Genomic DNA, 20738 nt, shown 5'->3' on the forward strand with positions numbered 1-20738 from the left:
TGGAGTTCTACTGGCACTAGAGAAAGGGGGTTGGATAGTTTCAGTTTGCAGTGCAGGGTTCTTCCCTCTGCTGTCACCTGTGCCTCCTGAAAACATTCTCCAGAGGCTGAGGGGAACAGTGGGGGGTCTAGGGGACTGGAAATGTGGGAATGTGGGACTGGGGGCTGCAGGGAAAATGAGGAATCGGCAAAGAGCATCCATAATTCCATAATTCTCTCATTTTCAAAGCAATGTATGTGGGTCCACTGCAGGGATCAGTCCCTGGAGGGGATTATACACATTGTTCCTGTTTGATCTCCTCTTGTACTACTTTGGGGGAAAGGCTTACTCCGTTATTGTTCTGTAAATGAGGTACTTCTTGTGCTTAGATTATTCCGGAATTGCTGGAATTTTCAAATCCTTTTGACAAATTAAAAGCAAATTGTCCATTTTGTGGTGACAGAAGTATTGATGATTTTGTCTCTTCACTTACAGCTTTTGCGAGAACTGAAGCACCCTAATGTGATTGCATTACAGAAAGTTTTCCTTTCCCATAGTGACAGAAAAGTGTGGCTGCTATTTGATTATGCCGAACATGATTTGTGGGTAAGTTCAGAATTTATTGGTGCTTTGACTGGCTGTGGTTCCATATCCATAGTTGGGGATAGTAAAAATCTGTAAAAATGAATAAATCCAAAACCCCAGAAATCAGAATAATTTATGAAGTTGTGCAGATTTTCATATGCTTATTATATAGATACAGCCGCATAAGGCAAATTGGAAATGGAGACATAGTTTGAGTGCCAAAATGATTTAACGTATTTTTCGCCCTCCAAAAATGAAGGGGAAATGTGTGTGCATCCTATGGGGCGAATGCAGGCTTTCACTGAAGCCTGGAGAGTGAGAGGGGTCAGTGTACACTGACCCCTCTTGCTCTCCAGGCTTCAGGAAGCTATCCGCAAGCCTTGGGAGCCCGCGGGAGTTCCCACCGGGCTCCCTAGGCTTGCGGATAGCAGCCTGCACCCCGAAGCCTGGGGCTCGCTGAGCAGCGCGCCCCGGGCTTCAGGCAGATATCTGCAAGCCTGGAGGGGGGAATAATTTTTTTTTCTTTATTCCCCCCCCCCCCAAAAAAACTAGGTGTGCCCTATGGGCCGGTGCGCCCTATAGGGCGAAAAATACGGTATTTACTTTTATAAAAAAGTTGGCCTAAAAGAAGGAGCTTCTTCAGATGACCTGTCTATTTAGCATCATTCTGGTTTGCTTGCACAAAGCTTACACGGTGGTCAGACTTCATTAATTTTGACTTTATTGAAATTTGTTTATGGAGTGGTTCTGTGACATAGAGTATTCGTTTTGTATTCTTCCTGATTTGCTTGTAGGGATGGGGGTTATACGTTTTCCTGTGGATCTTTATTCATACCACACTTATCAACGTGTTTCCCTGTCAGTTTACAAATGTCCAGTTCTTTTATGATTTAAGTGGATTTGTTGCACTAAAGATCCAGTATGCATTTGAATTGCTCCTGTAAAATAATTACAGTCTGGAGACATCCTTGTTTTTAGAGACATGACTTATTTTTATTCATGAAGACTAGAAATCTCCCACCCCAGCTTCCCCTTTTTTGATGTGTAATATTACTGGTTTTCTCACCGTGTTTTAATTCACATTGCCCTATTCTACGCTTCATAGTTTTAGGAGTATGCAAATATTGATACCTATGCCTGCAATGCTGCAATCCAGATAAGTGTTTGAGATCAGGGCTTATTGACCTGAATGCGCTTGCCTGACCCAACAAGCCCTCTTCCCCGCCCCCCAAATGCAAGCAAACCCCACTGCAGCCAACCACAGACAACCAACCACACCCTGCCCCCCCAGGTACCTCTCACTGCCAAGGAAATGTAATAAACGAATAGAAAGAGAACCTACCCAGCTGACGCCGACACAAAACCCCACAGTACACTATACAAAAGAATATAAGCCTTACCACCCCACCCTCCTCTCCCCCCTCTTCTTCCCCAACCTTATACTGTACTCAGCACTAAGGTCTCACAACAAATGTAACTGATTCGTTAGAAAGACTGTACAACCTGAAAAAAGAGACACGACATGTACTTTCGTAAACCAAGAAAATCTTTAATAACAATATAAATTAGGAGCCTGTTCACATATTGCTTACAAGTTGGTGTGCAAACGTTTATGTTTGTGCATCATGTACAATATGAAAATCAAACATATTTGTTAGCAGTTTGTTTGTAATAACCTCCTGTGGAAATAGTCTAATTACCACTGGTCTTCCCTAATCAGTTTAAACTATACTGAACTTGGATTACGTTAACATGAAATTTAGGCTTGCCTTGGACAAATTTCTGTAAAACATACAGTAGCAAGGAAACCACACTTTGAAAAGCCATTGCAAAATACATGAGTAATAGCTTACTATCAAGGAAAAGAAACCACACACACACACACAACACACACACACACACACACAATGTTCAAAGTAAAAAGAAACTTGGATCAAAATGATATAAAGTCATGAGGTTTCATGTTACTGCATGCTGCTTATAGTTTAATTGGGTAGACTTGTTCTTACAGATTTACTAGCTTGCACCCACTCATTTTCGAAGTTTTCCCCATTGAAGTTAATTGCACAAAGAACACGTGTACAATTAATATCCCAAAGTATCACAGTCTTATTATGAATAACTTCATTTTATATGCATGAACTTTAACTCTGTGCATCAGTTGAATTTATTTGTTTTAAAAGCAACCACAAAACAATATTTTGCTGCTAAAATGAGCAGTGTGCTTAAGAATTCAGTTTGCAGATCTTGCCATTTGAATGCTGCTTGCACTGTGTGAAAGTTGCCACATGAACAATAGGTTTGTCGGGTCACCACTACTTGTTAGCTATCTGTTATGCAGTCATAATGCAAAGTTACAGATAGGTAGCCATGTTGGTCTGCCATAGTCAAAATAAAAAAATTCCTTCCAGTAGCACCTTAAAGACCAACTAAGTTAGTTCTTGGTATGAGCTTTCGTGTGCATGCACACTCTGTGCATGCACAGAGACATTGGATTCTTATCTCATTATACATGACTAAGCCATTTCTCACCTTCTCACCCCTTGCCTTTTCCTGTAAGACCTATTACAGTCGTTAAGAGTCGTCAACAGGCTCATCTCAGCTATCTGCCAATCTCCCATTCCCACCACCCTTCTGAGTAATACCCCTCCCACCTTCTCACTATATAGAAGGATCTGGCAACTTCTGTTTCAGTGTATCTGAAGAAGTGTGCATGCACACGAAAGCTCATACCAAGAACTAACTTAGTTGGTCTTTAAGGTGCTACTGGAAGGAATTTTTTTATTTTGATAATGCAAAGTGTACATATTTCACTGTGCACTGTCACTTTCCGTGCAATGCACCATTTTATTATCACTAACAATTTTCAGATACTGTATACACTTCCACTTTTTAAATATGTTTGTACATTGAACCATTGAAAAAGGTACTTTATATTTTTCTAACTAAATCATGCAGCTCGTTAAAGGAAGTAAAAGTATTTATGCGCAATTGCCACAGGCTAATGACTACTTCACATATACCTGCAGTGGTAAGGGGTAAGGGAGGTACTACGCTGCTTTGAGAATGTGCATATGATCAAGCCATATAGATGGGACCAATGCTGTCGTTTCTTACCACTAAAACACTGGCTTCCCTCTCTGCCAGTAAGATTTGTGTGGGTAGTAACTGCACTGCTGGCCCTGCCTTCTTGGAATAGTGTTGGATGTCCTCCAGTAAAGTGACTCTCATGAATAAATATGAATTAACTCAGAATCTTATTTTGTCTCTCTTTCTGGTCATTGCTTCAACCCTCTACTTTTGCAAGCAGAGCCTTGTTTTGGGGTGTTTTTGGATCCCAAAATCTGAATATTCTATGATCCTTGAAATTAGCTACTTCATTATTCCTGTTGGCTCTCTTGGTTTTTTAATATTTTGTATAAAAAATTAGGAGATGTATAGGGGCAATTGTACTATTTCATCATTTAGGAAGCATGCAATTCTGGGAGGAGGAATTTCAGAGGTGTGGAGAAACTAATTATTTTGGGCCAGTGAGAAACTTAAAAAGTGAAATGAAATGTGAAAAGATTGCTGCTAAGGGCACAGCTCTAGGAGGATCCATGCCTTATTTATTTATTGAGCTCCATAATGTACATCTTTGAATAATGTTTGCTTTCTCTGGGGAGTGTCCAAAATTTGCTGACGGCCAAAACTTTATCCCTCGTGTTTTGAATAACCCCCCCTCTGTCACTTATTCTAAGCATCACTCCCCCTTCCCCTGCCCCCGTGGTCTTTTTGCTCACTCCCAACTTTGTCTCTTTCCATGCTTCTTACACTTGGAACAGCCTCCCAATCAACGTATGTAAAGCTCCTTCACTCTACTCCTTCAAAACCAACTTTAAAACCCACATGTTTAAGGACACATTTTTTTATCAGATCACTTACATTCTTGGTGTCATACTTGTTTGCAAGCTCTGCGCTATAAATAAAGAGTAGTATTTAAAATTTTCAGGATAGAAAAGATGGTAGTCTGGGCCATTGATTATACCAGTAGCATTTTATATTTTAGATTGAGAGCCATCGTGGTGTAGCGACTAGAGCAGTGGAATGGTAGCAGGTAGATCAAGGTTTGAACCTTTAATCAGCCATCAAACTCCCTGGGTTATTTTGGACCAGTCACTATTTCGTAACCTAACCTACCTTCCTAGGGATGTTTGCGAAGATAAAATGGGAGGGAGGCGAACCATGTGTGTCGTTCTGAGTTCCGTGGAAGAAAGGTGAAATACAAGTACAATAAATGAATAATGCCCTGGTTCATGCACAGTGCTAAGCCATAGTTTGCCTAACATGGGTTGTTTCTTCAGTACATAGCTTGATTTCCAATTGCAGTGGTGCCCCGCAAGACGAATGCCTCGCAAGACGGAAAACTCACTAGACGAAAGAGTTTTCCGTTTTGGAGGTGCTTCGCAAAACGAATCTCCTATGGGCTTGCTTTGCAAGACGAAAATGTCTTGCGAGTTCCTGCGGGTTTTTCCCCTCCCCCCCTTTTTCTTAGCCGCTAAGCCGTTTATCAGCTGATCCGATAAGCCGCTAATAGCGCTAATCCGCTAATCTGTCAATGGTCTTGCTTCGCAAGACGAAAAAACCGCTAGACGAAGAGAATCACAGAACGGATTCTTTTCGTCTTGCGAGGCACCACTGTGCTGTTGTCTTATGCCTTTGTTTCTTGGTGATCATCTGCAGTGGGATGCCTGTGCAAACCATGGATGCTAGATTTACATGTCAACACCAAGCTATACTTAAATTCAAGGTTCATATAGAACACTAAGTCATCGCAATAAACAGTAATTTAATAAGCCATGACTTATGAGGAAACCAAGTCATATGAAGAAGGTTCTAATTTAGCACAGAGATAAGATCTAGTTGGGATCACAAGCTTTATTGGGGAATAAATAAGGAAAATATAGAAGCATTCATAATGCTAAAGAAGTAAAACAACTATAGATGCTTTGAAGTCTTCTTGGAATGGCCTGGTCAAGTATCACATTAAATGATAGCTAAAAATAAAGTTTGGCTTAACATGAACAAGCTGTGTGCTGGAGTGCGCTCCTCAAAAGTCCTTGCTCCTGCTGGAGAGAACCCAAACCAGAGGCTAGCTTCACATTACATGTGAACTAGCACTTGCCACTTTTTCTCTCCAAATAAAGAACAGGAAGTAAACCAAGAACAGATATTGGTTTGGTTTACTGCCCATGGTTTGTTCAGAGATAAGCAAGCCATGAATACTGGTTCACACATAGTGCAAAGCCATTCTCTGATTTGTTTCCTCTCTAGCGTGGCAGCAGTGGAAACAGGGGAGATAGTGAAGTAGGGACCTTTATTCAACATGCAGCAGCAGATTGTTCATACATGTTTACACCATAGTTTTTTTTTCACTTTGGTTAAATGTGATGTTCAAACCTGGTCTATAAGTTGGTGGAAAAACCTCCATTTGTTTTCTAATTGATAGATTGCTGGTTCCAGCAGTATCTGGGGAAAAGCCATTTCTATTTCTATTTTTTAAGAAATGTATTTAATGAAACATAGTAAAATAAGTATAAATGTTAAAAGAATCAGTGATATATCTGATTTGGTTAATCTACCTTTTTAAATACAGTTCTAGATAAGTAAGTTGCATAAATCTGTATTAAAACTCTGTGCACCATTTCTGTACTGAACAGGGTGGTCTCTAGAGGTTAAAGATCCTGAAAAAAGTTCCCATTTTTATGTACCAGACAGAGAATCAAGAAAGCTAGTCGGAATCCCATGGTTTTGTTTCTTTAAAAAACAAAAGTCTGTCCAGGGCTTTTCCTTTCCTGGGTCAGGCAATTAGATTTCATCACAGCTGGAACATTTGCAATAGTAGTAGTGCTGCAGTCCAGGGTATAATTACTTTCCTGAGCATGTGAATACTTTATTCTGCCACAGTTTGATTTGTGGCCTTTAAAAAGAGCTCTGATGTTTGAATTTGGACGTAGTCTGCTGTATGACCTTCCTTTCCACACACAGTACAAATGTTGTTGTATAAGCTTATCCGAGCCTCTCTAGCTTTGTGTGCAAGGTGGTCCTAGAGGCACTTAGGTAAAGGTAAAGGGACCCCTGACCATTAGGTCCAGTCGTGGCCGACTCTGGGATTGTAGCGCTCATCTCGCTTTATTGGCCAAGGGAGTCGGCGTACAGCTTCCTAGCATTCCTTAAATCAGATCTAATAAGCTAGGAATATATTACTTCCACATTTCTCTTTTCACCTAAGTTTGAAAAGTTAACTGCCATATTATCAATATGAGCCTCTGTTGTGTTAGCTGTTTGGTGATAGCTTCTGTCTTGTACACGCCTCTGTTATTTCTCCTTGTCAAAACTGGTTTGTTTGTTTTTTAAAGCACCCCCAGTGTTTCTCCGCCCTTGCTTTACTCAAATCTCTACTGTTGTTTTAAATGGCCACTATTAGTCTCTGCCTTCTCACTGTACTCAAATATCTTCTTCCTCAGCTGCTTCGTGCGAGAAAGATAAAGCAGGCTTTCTCCCTGAGATTCTTCGTGCTCAACAATTTAAAAAAGAACTCCAATCTCAGTTCAGTTTAGAACTTGTAAATTCATAAGCACAATAATTCCGTGATAAATAATATAACCATACTTGGGTACCACTGAGCTAGGACATAAACAAGCAGAAGGTAAAAGCAGAACTTTTTGTTGTGTTACTGTCACTAGAATAATAAGCAAAAAGGCAGGTCCTTGCTCTTGAGGATTTTACAATCAAAAATCCAATCTAGAGAAAGGTGATGAATGGAGGGGAGAAAGATGGGTCATTTGTGCATATTTGGGCTTAGTTTCAGTAGGGGATGAGGACTATGGTTTATGCTGAAGTATCACAAAAGGACTGAATTTAAGGTACCGTATTTTTCGCTCTATAACACGCACCAGACCATAACACGCACGTAGTTTTTAGAGAAGGAAAACAAGGGGGGAAAATATTCTAAACGAAATAGTGGATATATGATTTTTGTGGTTCATGCTGTGGCCACAGACATGTGATCTGACAGTTTGGAGTAGCCCAATGCAAAAATCCTGAGGATCCATGTGGATCCATGCTTTGTAACCATGGAGGAGGGAAGGAAGGGGAACCATGGATCCTCCCCTCACGACTGCAGCAGATCCCCACCGCCACCCGCAGGCATTCACTCCATAACACGCACAGACATTTCCCCTTACTTTCTAGGAGGAAAAAAGTGAGTGTTGTGGTGCAAAAAATACGGTATACCGTAATTTGAAGGAAGAGAGAGGATGTGTCACATAGGTGATATAGGAAGGAGTTCTGCAAGAATGGGCAGATTTAGAAAAATAAAATAAAATCCAAAGATGGTACATTTCCATAGACCAACAGTTTTGACTAGACTTGGAAACCAAGACAAAAATTATGGTTGCTAAATTTCTATCCTCACTTTGCTATTTTGGCTTCTGCGCAGCTGAGGAGGCACCTTATTTTCCTACAGGAGAGCACATCTTTCTTTTTTTGCTGTTTCTTAGCTAAAATGCTCCATGCGCCTTAATCAAACACAGGAAGCATCTTGCTTTACTTTCCTGCTCTGGGACAGAATGTGGTGGCTTTTCATTTTTGGCCCTGCATGGTGAACATACTCAAGGTGGCCTGTGCAGCCACCCAGCCTTGGTTCTGGGGAGGGGATTGACTTCTGGGATGAACACTGCCACCACTAGCACTCCAAGGTTGGAAGGAGAGCTGAAACTCATTGCAGTTGCCAGAGGGCAGTGACACACATGCCAAGGAAAGGGTGGCAAACAACAATATGGAAGACTGCACAATTCATTTGTCAATATGCTACTAGTTAAGAGTCATCAATTCCAGTACACTTTGTTTTAGGAAATAAAATATTATTGTATTCTACTTATGATCTGGAGAACAATTTAAATAAAAACACATGGCAGTGCCTTATTGTCCCAAGATTCATCTACTGTCCACTAAGACCAGAGCATTTAGTGTGACAGCACTCGCCCTTTGGAATATGCCCCCAATGAACCTCATACAGGCAGCTAAGGTCTTGGCATTTAGGAGCCTGCTTAAAACTCATCTCTTCCCTCAGGGTTTTCGTATTAAGCTGATCTACTGATTTATGATGTCTTTTGTACTTGTTTTACTAATGTACCAGTAATTTTATAGTTGCTTTTATGCTGTTCATTGCCATATTTTTTTCCTTAATGCTGGAGGTATGGATTTTTTTTTTTGCAAACAATTAAATAAAAATTGAGAAATAGGGCTGAGCATTTAGTTTCTGGAGTGATTTCTAAGCATTGCAACTTCTGTATATGTTTCTTCGTTAGCTGTTTTTCTACATTTAAGCTGATTGCATGCCAATGAAGTGGAGAAAAACCTAATTAGGAATATTTGCAATTACAAATACTGTAATCTGTAATCTCTGGGTGCTTTAAGTTTTTTGGTCCAGTGAACAGGTTATGTAAGTCCTCAGGCTTTAGTTTATATTTTAAATAGGGCTGGTGGAGAAATCTGTCTTTAACTTACCACAGAAAGCACTAACTTAATTGTACTTCTTGAAGACATCCATTACATAACGATCATAATCAACAGTACAGCTTCAATTAAGTTTAAGGTAATAGTATAAGCATTCCTTCCCCAGACTCTTTTTCTCTATAGACTCTTCACTATGGAGAGCTTGTGCCTTACTAGATGCTGAGTGTCTAAGAAGTCAGCCCTTCTTCCCTGGAAACTCCTGTGGGGAGACCTGGTTTTGGCTGTAATGCCAACCAAATTGGAAAACAGCCTCGAACTGGCATTTTCCTCTCTGTTCCTCGTCTTCTTTCTGGCATGAATTCCCTCCTCCTTTTCTTGTCAGCTTTAGTATGATTTTTCATTTTATCTCTCATCAACAGTAACCAACTAACCCTCTAAATTGGAATTTGAAATGTCAGGAAGCCCTGGTTGAGAGAGGAAGGATGGTTAGCAGCAGTGCAGATGAAAGGCTGACCAGGGAGGAAGGTGTGGAGTTGTGCTGGAGATAGGAAGGTGGGGACCAAGTGTAACATTCCCAGGGTTGGCACCTCATTTGAAAACTTCCATATGGGAGAGCAGCTGCTGATACATGTGCATTAGACCTCAGTGATCAGGGAAGGGCACTTCACATATGAATAGGCTCACTGCTCTGGAACAGAGGTATTGCACTGGAAACAGGTCTTTGAACTAATCTGTAACAACCCATGGCACAAACTTAGTCCCTGTCTTCTCGAGAGCCAGTGTGGTGTAGTGGTTAAGAGCAGTGGACTCGTAATCTGGGGAACCGGGTTCACATCTCCGCTCCTCCACAAACAGCTGCTGGGTGACCTTGGGCTAGTCACACTTCTCTGAAGTCTCTCAGCCCCACTCACCTCACAGAGTGTTTGTTGTGGGGGAGGAAGAGGAAGGGAAAGGAGAATGTGAGCCGCTTTGAGACTCCCTAGGGTAGTGATAAAGCGGGATATCAAATCCAAACTCTTCTTCTTCTTCTTCTTCTTGGTTGTGTGTGCATATGCTACTAACAAAGTAACATCCCCCCCCCCCATTGCCAGATCTCCAACAACTTCTTACTTCAGTTTCCTGTGCTCTCTAGAGCAGTGGCTTCTAAACTTCTATCCACCTCAGACCACTTGAAAATTGCTGAGGGCCTTAGCAAACCACTTAATGTTTGTGTGTGTGGGAGGGGGGTTGTTTTGCCTGTTGTTTAGCAGTTGTAATACACTATGCTAGATGCTAAAACATTTTTAATGGAATTCAAAATTTAATGCAACCTCCCCCAAAAATAAAAAATAGAAGAAGCAATAAAAATACAATTAAAAACCAGTATGAATATTTTAATGCGATGGATGTACTTGTTATGTCTAACAAAGTTCTTTGATGCTTGGTGTCATATTTGTTGAGTCTTAGGTCAACAGATTCAGCATTCATCCAGCATCCTGTCCTTTTATATAAACTGACAACTCCTACTCTGAGTCACTCCCTTTCTTTTGCATGTGCTCCCTCTTAGCTTCTCCCCCTCTTTCTTGCTTTTCCTTTGTTCCCATGTATGGACTCTCCACTCCTTTCAAGTGCCTTATCAGCCTCTTTCCTCTCTTGGGACCACCCCACCCTGCCTTGCTTTATTCCTCTGAGGGAGGCAGAGTCTCCTGCCTCTTCCTCCTCAAGTCACTTCTGGTCAGTCCTACTTACTTTCTGGTCTGACGGCTGGGTTTTAAGAATGATGGAGCAGCCACTGCACCCACCAGTCCTCTCACACACATAGCCCACTGTTCTTCACAGGCATATAACATTTGAGGATTCAATTCTTAATGTTTGCATGGTAGCAGTGCTGCTGTTGTGACCAACCCTAGATCAGATCGCAACCTGGTAGTAGATCCCACCAACTGAGACTTACTTCTTTCATGATTGACCCCAGCCTTTCCCCATGACCATACTCCTTATCCCTGTTTTCCCATTAATCTCAACATTCCTTCTCTAATCACTGATAAAAATTTAAGAAAAGAACTCCTGGGCTGTATCTTCTTACCCCAAACATGTAATGTAAACAAAGCTAAATACATTTTTTTGGGGGGGGGGGGTTGCATACCATAATTTGTTTTCCACTGACTCCAAACATTTATTTGGCACAGATCTCCCAGAGTCTATGACTCTTAAGAACACAGTGCTAAATTTAATAAAATTGCTTTAAAACAATGGGAAATTACATAGAAATTGGGAAAGCGTGAGAAGCAAATCTGAAAATAAAATTCATTCCAATCCTAGTAATCTCATATCCAAGGAGATTAAAATATCATATCACATTGTTTCGTTTTCTGAAGTGTCAGATGTAAAAGCATGTAAGATGGGACATACTTGCATACCATGTTTGATTTTGGAACTAGAGAAGCTTCAGATTTATATTTCTTGAATTATATTTTACTGAGCTTCAAAAAGTCACAATAACAACACTAAGCAGGTAGAATCCCTCCTCAGGAGAATAGATGGTGAAAATATACCAGATGGCATGTAGATGTAAAAGAGGTGCCACTCAGGTAAGTAATATTATAGCTCGTTGCCACTCACCAGACTGAGAGTCCCCTTAGCCAGCATGCTTCAGTTTCAGAAAGCCACCTGGAACATGCAAGGCTTTTATTTTTTAAAATTCATTGTAAGAATTTTATTTCATCAACATTCATGTCTGTAATCTTTTTTTTACTCCTAGCATATTATCAAGTTCCATCGTGCCTCAAAAGCAAACAAGAAACCCATGCAGTTGCCAAGATCTATGGTGAAATCACTACTTTATCAGATTCTTGATGGAATTCATTATCTTCATGCAAATTGGGTGCTTCACAGAGACTTAGTAAGTGCTGTGATTTTTAACTGTTTAGAAATAATTTGGATTGCATTTTTGTTTTGGGGAAGTGAATAAAACTGAGTGGGGGTGGGGAATCTCACAAACTACTTCACTTCTTGATGTTCTTAAATACTCCTAGGGGTTTCATGGCAAAAGTTAACTTTGTATCATCACTGGTTTTTAACAGCAACATCTGCTGCAAGTCTCTGGTGCTGCATCCAGTTAGCAAATAGCTTTATAAGCAAACAGTACATCAGCCAAGGAACACTTTACACTGAAAAAGCAGGTAGCCGTTTAAACTGCTCTGGGTTACTTTGGCTGTCTACCATTCCAAAACTCAACAAGCTGTAGGATGTTCCTTGGGAGACTATCGCCACATTTGTCCAATCGTATCTTGTCATAATAAGCCAATGTATGAAAGCGCCTCCTGGACATGCATAGAGCCATTTTTGTCCTCCCTTCACATGAGCACGAAAACAACCATGAAGCTACAATGAGCTCTAGCTTCTCATTATATTCAGATCAGGTAACTGTAGTTAATGGCTTCCAAACAAACCAAAATATTGATTCATGTTTTAATATCCTGCTTTGTTTGGAAGCCATTGACCTCTGCTTTTTCAATGCAATAGAAAGCTAGAGTTAATTGTCACTTCTTAGCTTGTTTCCCTGCTTGCACAACAGGGATAAAGCAGATGCGTGCAGATGCGTGCAGATGCAGGAGGCTTGTTAAACTGAGATATTGATCGTCCAGAAACAGTTGTTGTTTCTTAAGAACAAACCACTGGCCTCATAATTCTGTCACCAGCGTAAATGACGGCTGAATAATATGAGAAGTTGTTTAGAAACTTATCTAAGAAACCACCTCTTCCGCAAGGTGGCAACTCCCCCCAACTTCCCAAAGGGGGGGCAGTGTAAGTTTTTTTTAAAAAAAAAAGTGAGGAGGCTTCTTTCTTGTCTTATTAATCTAACATTGCTTATTTGGGTGCAGCCATTCTTTTTTACAGTCATACCTTGGAAGTTGAACGGAATCCGTTCCAGAAGTCCATTCGACTTCCCAAATGTTCGAAAACCAAATCACAGCTTCTGATTGCCTGCAGGAAGCTCCTGCAGTCAATCAGAAGCTGCGGAAGCCACATCAGACGTTCGGCTTCCATAAATAGTTCACAAACTGGACAATCACTTCCAGGTTTGCGACGTTCGGGAGCCAAAATGTTTGGGAACTAAGCAGTTCGAAAACCAAGGTACGACTATGGGGGGGGGCAGATACTGAAGTCACTATTTGACTTCACTGCTGCTATTACCTTCTCTCATGTGCACACATAAATAGTACTCAAATGCATTAAGGCACAGTTATTATCAGGGGCTTGTACATAATTACTGAAAGGTGAAAGAAACATTTTCATGAGCTGTTTGTGTCCAGTGTGGGTGTAATTTAAATGATTCTGTAGTCACTCTCTAATACTCTGCCATTCTCTGAGATTTAATGGGTGCCTTCTGTTTCAATCTTTAAATGCCTGCTGAAAATTCCTCTATTCTGCCATGTTTATGCAGGCAATTAAGAACACATATTTCCATAATAGTTAGTTATTGGTGTCTGATTTTAAATTTTATTTTTTATTATATGTTTTTTATTATATATATATAGATACTACTGCTTTGATGTTGTTTTATGATATAGCAGTATATAAATAATGAAATTATTTGAACTCTGAACACATTAACAACTTTGTATTGCACGGTTATGGATACTGGCAGACCATCCTTTGGTATGCTGTCAATGATTGGATGAAGTATCATCAGTGAGCACTAATGGAAAAAAGATTTCTTCCCTCCTCCCTCTTGATAGCTGGATCCTTCTGTTCAGCCTTTGGAATGTAGTATCCATGGGAGCTGGAAAAATTAAGCCCTTCAGCTAATGAGAGACCCCTGAAATATAAATGGAAGCAGTTTGAATGTGTAGCGGCAAAGAGAGCTCTGAATTTATTGAAACAGCCTTAGGGTGCTGTGGCTCCAATTGGAGATCTGGTGCAGAACTGCCATGGGTCTCACCGCAGCATGTGCCTGCATGCCGTTATTGATCTTGATTCTCTAAATCCATGCAGAGAATGTGGAATCAGTCACGGCAAACGGAAAGTATTTTGCCAGTTCTTTTCTGGCCATGCTGCTCCTGAGTTGTTGGCATTCATGGCTAACAGGATCCACAGGCACCTTCAGTCAAGTGCCATCATGACATGCATTCCTTCTTCTTCTCCTGTTTATTATCTTCATCAGACCAAAAATATGACCAAAAATACAGCACAACGAAACCTTACAGTATTATTAAATGCAGGACAAATACAAAAAAGTGTAACATACTAACAGCAGCTCAAATACGCACCCACCCACACCCTTTGAGTAAGCCCCTGGAAATATTTTTTTGCAACTTCAGGTGCTTAAATGTCTTCTCATAATCTCACTGCCACCTATAGAAATTTTGTTACCTAGATCATCAGTCAGGCTGTAACTGATGCTGGATTGTGGGCTGCCCCCTGGATTGTTGACAAGGTAGTTGTTTACCTTGTCTGTTTGCTTTTTTAGACAGTGCTCAACTTTCACTTGTCCTTTGGTGGTGGCGTTTGATGAAAGTATTCATGGCCATCCATGAAGTTGAACAGTAGAGGGGAGCCTGGAGCATGTTATACCAGTCCTGACTGACAGGAGATTCTTTCACAGAGAGAATGAAATACCCCTGCTGAAAATTTCAAATAACAGACAACTGTGAAATATTGTGAGAACCAGTCATAGTTCAGCTGCTCAGTGGTGATATAGATCTGCAAACAAAACAAATATAAGATCCTGTTGTGCATCTCATACAGGAAACAAATGTTACCAGGAAGGCTGCCTTTCCTCAGGGGCCCATGACAGTAATTCTGCTTCCATGGAGAAAGGAGACAGTGTTCTAAGGCTGCTGATCCCAGGAGTTGGAAACTGATGAGTATCAAACCTTAAGGACGTGATGCTAAATATTTCCAGTGGGCTGGATTAGAGAATTGCCTAGCAGACCATTGAATGGCATTCTGTTACTTGAAAAGATCATCCAAGAGTTGTTTGCAAAACATACTTGCATTTGTGTATGTGCATTTTAAATAGCAGTTGCAACACCTTCCCACCCAGATCTGGCATCAACAGAGGCTTCCTTCTGATGTGTGTGCATGCATGTGCAGTTTTCTTTGGGATCATGAAGAAGAAGGTGAAAGGTTATCCCCCTTTTTTTACCTGCATTGCAGACCCGGTCCAGATTAGGGATTCTGTGGTTTACACAGAAATCTGAGCATGCATTTAACATAATATGTCCCTTGGTCCTCAGAGAGACGATTACAGAAAATGAGAATCTTTGTGTAAGAAGGCACAATAGGAAACCTTTAGAGACCTACCTTTCATCTACATGATTTCATGCTGAGCATACATTTTCTGGTAGTGGTTGAATACTTGTAGTGTGCAGGATCTAATCATTAGGGACATAGGGACATGAGTTGTGGTTAGCATGTGGAATGTATGGTGACCTGCTTGCTTCCATGGGTGATGAACATTACTTGCAGTCTAGAAAAGCTGGCAGTGTGTGGGAAGAGATTGTGGAGTGGAATTCAACTCTTTGCTAAGGAGATCATTCAGTCAGCATAAGCATTTCTGCTCACCCAACAGAACAATCTTCCTCCCTCCCACCACATACTGTTCTGGGAGTTTTCACTGACCCTCCAGAATGGTTTTGGGAGAGGTGGGGAGGTAAAGCCCCATTGTGCTAGTGGGAATTAGTGGGAATTTCCACTAATGGAACTGGGTTGTTGAATCCAGCGCATAGTCATGTTTTCCTGGAACCATATTTTTGGGGAAGGCACATGTTGGATGTATAGATGTCAGGACCGAGTTGTTCCTGGCGATCCCAGATGAGTGAGATGGTGCCCAGGACTAAAAGTGAGAATATTGAAATCTGTATGTAGCTCTCCCATGTGGTGAGCTGCTGAACTGCATGCTGCACCATCTACATATGGAGTAAAAACGTCGGGCCAGCAGGCCAAATTTGGCCCTCTAGGTCTCCCCATTTGGCCTGTGACATGGTTTTTCCTAATCCATGCCCACTTGTGCCACACCTAGAGACACAGGTAGAGATGCAGCTGCAGAAAGTAGGATTGAATGCTGAATGTCAGCTGACGAGAAGGGAATTCAGTTAGCTTGATTCAGGAGAGCCTGTGAGTTCCTGCTGGGACCTGGCTGGCATGCTCAGGCCTTACCAAAAGCCTGATTGGGCAGTGTTTCCCCACCTCACACCTGTGGGCCAACTTTGACAGGTAGGTGGTCACCGCACCTTTCAATCACCCTATACCATTTTGAAATCAGACGATTGGCCTGTGAAGGTGGGGGAAACAAAAGAGCTGAGCCATGGAGTCAAAAAGTTTCCCCATCTATACCAGGCACATCCAGCACCCAACAGGTTGCGATCCACCATACAATATAAAAAACTGGCAGTGATCTACCACACTCTCCCATTGTCATTCTTCAACTTAAACATGTTCTATTTAGGTGGGGAAACCGAGCCAGATGGGTGGGGTATAAATAATAAATTAGGGTTATGATAAAAATAATAACAAATTATTACCCCCACACCAGCCCCCTCCCAGGGCCGTTGGTGCACACGGGAAACCAATACACCCCGAAATGTCCAATTCCCCTTTTACCAGGTGGAAGAGCTCCGTGGGGAGGTGGGGCACCAGTAAAGGTCTTCACAGTTACTATGCTGCTTATGGGCACAAGGTTGGCAACTCCCAACTTGGTCAGACTCTTCTTTCGAAAGCTGGCCATTGGATCTTCCTGGACAGGAAGGAGTAGAAGTCGTCTTCCTGTTCCAGTTGAGCTTTGCCTGAGCAATAGAGTCTTGATGAGCTTTGGTGCATTCCTGTATCCTTTTGTCCTCCTCTGGTCCTGATTTATAGCTTGCTCTTCAGCCTTGCCTCTTAGTTTGGTCCTGACTTGGCTTTATCCCTTGACTCCAGTCCCCTGGTGCAGAAAACGAAAAATCTGAGGCAAGTGAAAAGGAAGTAACGTTTGTTATAAAACTGTCTAGCTCAAAACAACTTTTGTTAGAGCGCTGCATATTAACTTGCCATCGGAAACATTCATTTAAAATGTTTTATGGGTGAAGCTCAGTGGGGCTCGTTTTTTGTTTGCTTCCCTGTGTTCATTCCACCCCAGCAAAAACTGTGGGTTATGTTTCTCCTTCAATGTTCAGTCCTGTGGCAAAATATTGTATCCGTAAAGAGGACAAGGAAAACTATGTTAATCTCTTGGCCTTGTTCTTGGTACCATGTTGATATTTAGTTTGTCGACATTTTATGGACATTGTTTGTATCATCTAGATATAATAAGTCCTTCAGGGAATATTTATAATAGGCATTTTTAGAGTGCTGCTCTTAAATAGTGCTGCTGTTTGTGTCTTAACAATTTGCTATTCGAAACAGCATGCACAGATGGTGAAAAAATATCACTATTATTTGTATAATATAGTGGTACCATTGTAAAAAGTCTGGAATTCACAGAATCCTTGATTTAAAATTAGCTTCTTTTTCAGTTACTTTCTTTTTTACAGAACAATCGCTACAACGTATTATTATTTTTTTTTGGGGGGGGAGGAATCTATTTTTTGTTCTTTACCACTTGTTCTCCAAAAATAGTATCTTTTGAGGTATTCCCAACTCAACCGCAACAAAGACTAAAACAAATTAACCTCTGTCTGTAAATAGTCATGTCACATTCTTGCCCTTCTCCTTCCTGCCCACCCTTCAAACCTTCTATTTCACTTGAAGATTCAATCATGTTTCATTTAGCCTAAAGCCACTAAGTTCAGTCAGATGGGCAGTTACATGCATGTACTTTAACCATCACATATATTTGAAAGTTGTTATAAGTTAGAAAATGCATGCATTCTCAGCATATCAAGAGTGTTGTGTAGGAAAGAGTACTTCTCCGGGTTATTTATTACTTCTATTAAATACACTCATCAGAATACCTAAAAAGTATCAGCATGCATTATAAATGTGGAATTATACATTTCAAGCCTCTAAGGGCCAAACTTAGTGAGATTCATGATTGGATCTCTGGTTTCATTACCAGAGCTCCCCACTCCCATTAGAATGGGACCACAGTATGGGGGGGGGTTACCCTTCTCCATCACTATATTACCAATGTAAATCTGCCACAGGTGGGAAAACTTAGCACACTGTCTCATCACCATATTCACTTCATGAAACTGATTGGCTCATATCATTTTCCGAAGGAGAGAGAACCTTAAACTTCCCCAAAGACACAGAAGCAGCAGCAGACTGGAGTAGCAATGACAGCTAAGCAGCACCAAAAAGTAAATATTATCAGTAGTTAGAGCTTTGCGGGAATGATTTGTGGAGTCGCAAAGCACTGCACTGACTCAAATAAATTAAAAGGGCTAGATGGTTAGGGAATTCCCCAATCATTTATCCCTTTTGTATTTCCCCTGCTTGTTGGATCACCTGCCTTCAAGAAAGAGCTGAATTAAACAGATGTTAGAGATCAGTGATCAGATCCTCCATTTAAAAAAATATCACTTAAAATGCATCTATGTTCTGGGATTCAGTGGTATTCATTGCATGGTAGGCTGCCTACCCATCAATAGAAAACAATCACTCCAGTACAATACATTCCATCACCTGAAAGTGAACCTAGACACCACGCCAAGCACAGCCTTCCTTTCCTGTCTTGAGTGTCTTTTCTCAGCCTTTAGGCTCTGGTTCTTGGATTGTTGGCACTCAATGCAGAGTAACTTTGGAACCATCTACTGCACAAGACCTTGTTGTTATCAGAGGTTAATTTTCCATCTAGATCCAGAGCGGTCCAGCTGACAACCTAGAGAATGGACAGTGCCAATTAGCTTCCATGGGCCATACATGCCAAAGATCATGGCCACCATTCTTTTCTCTCATACCAATCAGTTGCTTTTGAATCATATGCAAATTACTAGGCCAAAGTTAACAGTCAAAATGTTTTCTGTACAGAACACTATCCTAGCCAGGTCACCCATACATAGGTTGCTACTCAGATTATGTAAATACTGTTATTTGTTCAATTGTCTAGAGCAAACTGAGCCCAACTGAAAGTTCAGGTCTCAAAAGTTAATATGTACTAGTAGACACTGACAGCAGGAAAGTGCAAAACATTAATTCTGCCGCTTTAGCACAGATCTTGTTAGTAGTAATTCTTTATTTCAGCAGCTCTGATTCCTTTTCAGTATCCCTTTTAACCCGTTTATAAAAGAATTTAATATTCCACTTAGAGTATGCAGAAGAGCTGTCCCCAAATTTGCTGCTATCATTATAAAATATTAATTGGGATGGGACATCAATTTTTGAAAGTTCAGGTATCTGAATCTTTGTGTGGGCAATAGCATCTCTGTTGATCATATCAGGTTATACTGTACTACTTTTAAAAACTAAACTGTGAAACAATTTCCCTATATTTCAGTCTATATTTAACTGCCACTTTGGTTTTGTTCCAGTAGTGTTACCTCAATGGTGTGATTTGTATGAAGTTTCAACTAAGGTCATGTAACATTGACCACTGGTTTCAATTTTAGTAAAATACACAGACACATCACTACATTATTCACAAGGTGAGCATGGCCAGGATAAACATCTTGAAATCCAGTGTATCATGTTTACTCATTCCTTTTTATTACATTTTAATAATTAAAAAGTGCACATTTTTAAATTGCTAGGCTCTCCCACAATCAGTAATAGAAGAAGCACAATGTCCTGTTACTTTGCTTATTAAAATTAGCCATTCAACGCCACGTGGCATTTGGGAGTGAAGGTTCTACAGATGCATAATTTGCTGTTTAAATTCAGTTTGTGCACCTGACTTCAAAAAGTGACTTCCATTCTGTCATAAACAAAAATCTGCCCTTATTCCCTTATGGGGGACACAAGAGCCCTTATACAGCCCTTTGTAGGTTCTCCATCGGTCGGAGAAAATAACAGAGGCCAACCAGAGAATATTGAGAAGCAAAGCAGCTCGTAAGCCTGATCTTTATTGAACTGTTGCAACAGGGTGCTCCCCTCACACACAGGAAAGGAGGAGGACCCAGAACAAAGGTGTGCCCACCCTTATATAGACATTTTAAATTGCCCGCCCTGGAGTCCAAGACCACCCCCAGAAAAATCATACATACATCACAGAAGGGGTGTAGCTCAAGACCACCCCCCAGATCCATCATACCTACATTGCAGAAAGGGGTGTAGCTCAAGACCACCACCCGGATACATCATACCTGCATCACAGAAAGGGCGGTCTACAGCAGAAATCTGAGTGCACTGTTTATCTCCTGTCTGGCAGGTTACCTGTTAATGGTTGCTTGACTGGATACCCTGGGGAGCCTGGCCAGTCTTTTGTAATGATAAATACTTAGTTCCCGAGCCAGGTCACAGACTCACCCTATTCATACACAGACATACCCTTAAGACAGAATTTGTGAATGAAAAGACAATGAGGAGGCTTTTCCATTTTCCTTCAACCTTGCAGAAAAATATTTGAGGTCAATTTGGGAGGGACAAAATGGTTTCAGGAGTTTTTCTGTGGGGTTTCAGACATGTGGTTTATATATGCAATTATGAACATTTATTTTATATATATATATATATATATATATATATATATATATATATATATATATATAAACTTAATTTTTTTATTTCAATAGTCAATGAGAGACACTGGGCAAACTACTGGCTAGATGAGAGGT

The 20738-nt window shown here is 40.8% G+C and overlaps 1 protein-coding gene and 1 long non-coding RNA gene across 2 annotated transcripts in view; one reads left to right on the plus strand and one right to left on the minus strand.

Moving 5' to 3' along the window:
* Positions 1 to 20738, plus strand: part of CDK19 (cyclin dependent kinase 19) — an 81877-nt gene that overhangs the window by 33439 nt on the left and 27700 nt on the right. The window contains 2 exon segments of the mRNA XM_082216803.1: positions 475 to 585; positions 11804 to 11944. Coding sequence (XP_082072929.1) covers positions 475 to 585; positions 11804 to 11944 — 252 coding nt within the window.
* LOC309529095 lies at positions 12871 to 19790 on the minus strand. Its single transcript, XR_014218073.1, has 2 exons — positions 18652 to 19790; positions 12871 to 16990 (listed from the first exon to the last, which is right to left on the minus strand). It is a non-coding gene; the product is annotated as an uncharacterized lncRNA (long non-coding RNA).

Source organism: Podarcis vaucheri, assembly GCF_965113315.1.
Source record: "Podarcis vaucheri genome assembly, chromosome: 3".
NCBI classification, from domain to species: domain Eukaryota; kingdom Metazoa; phylum Chordata; class Lepidosauria; order Squamata; family Lacertidae; genus Podarcis; species Podarcis vaucheri.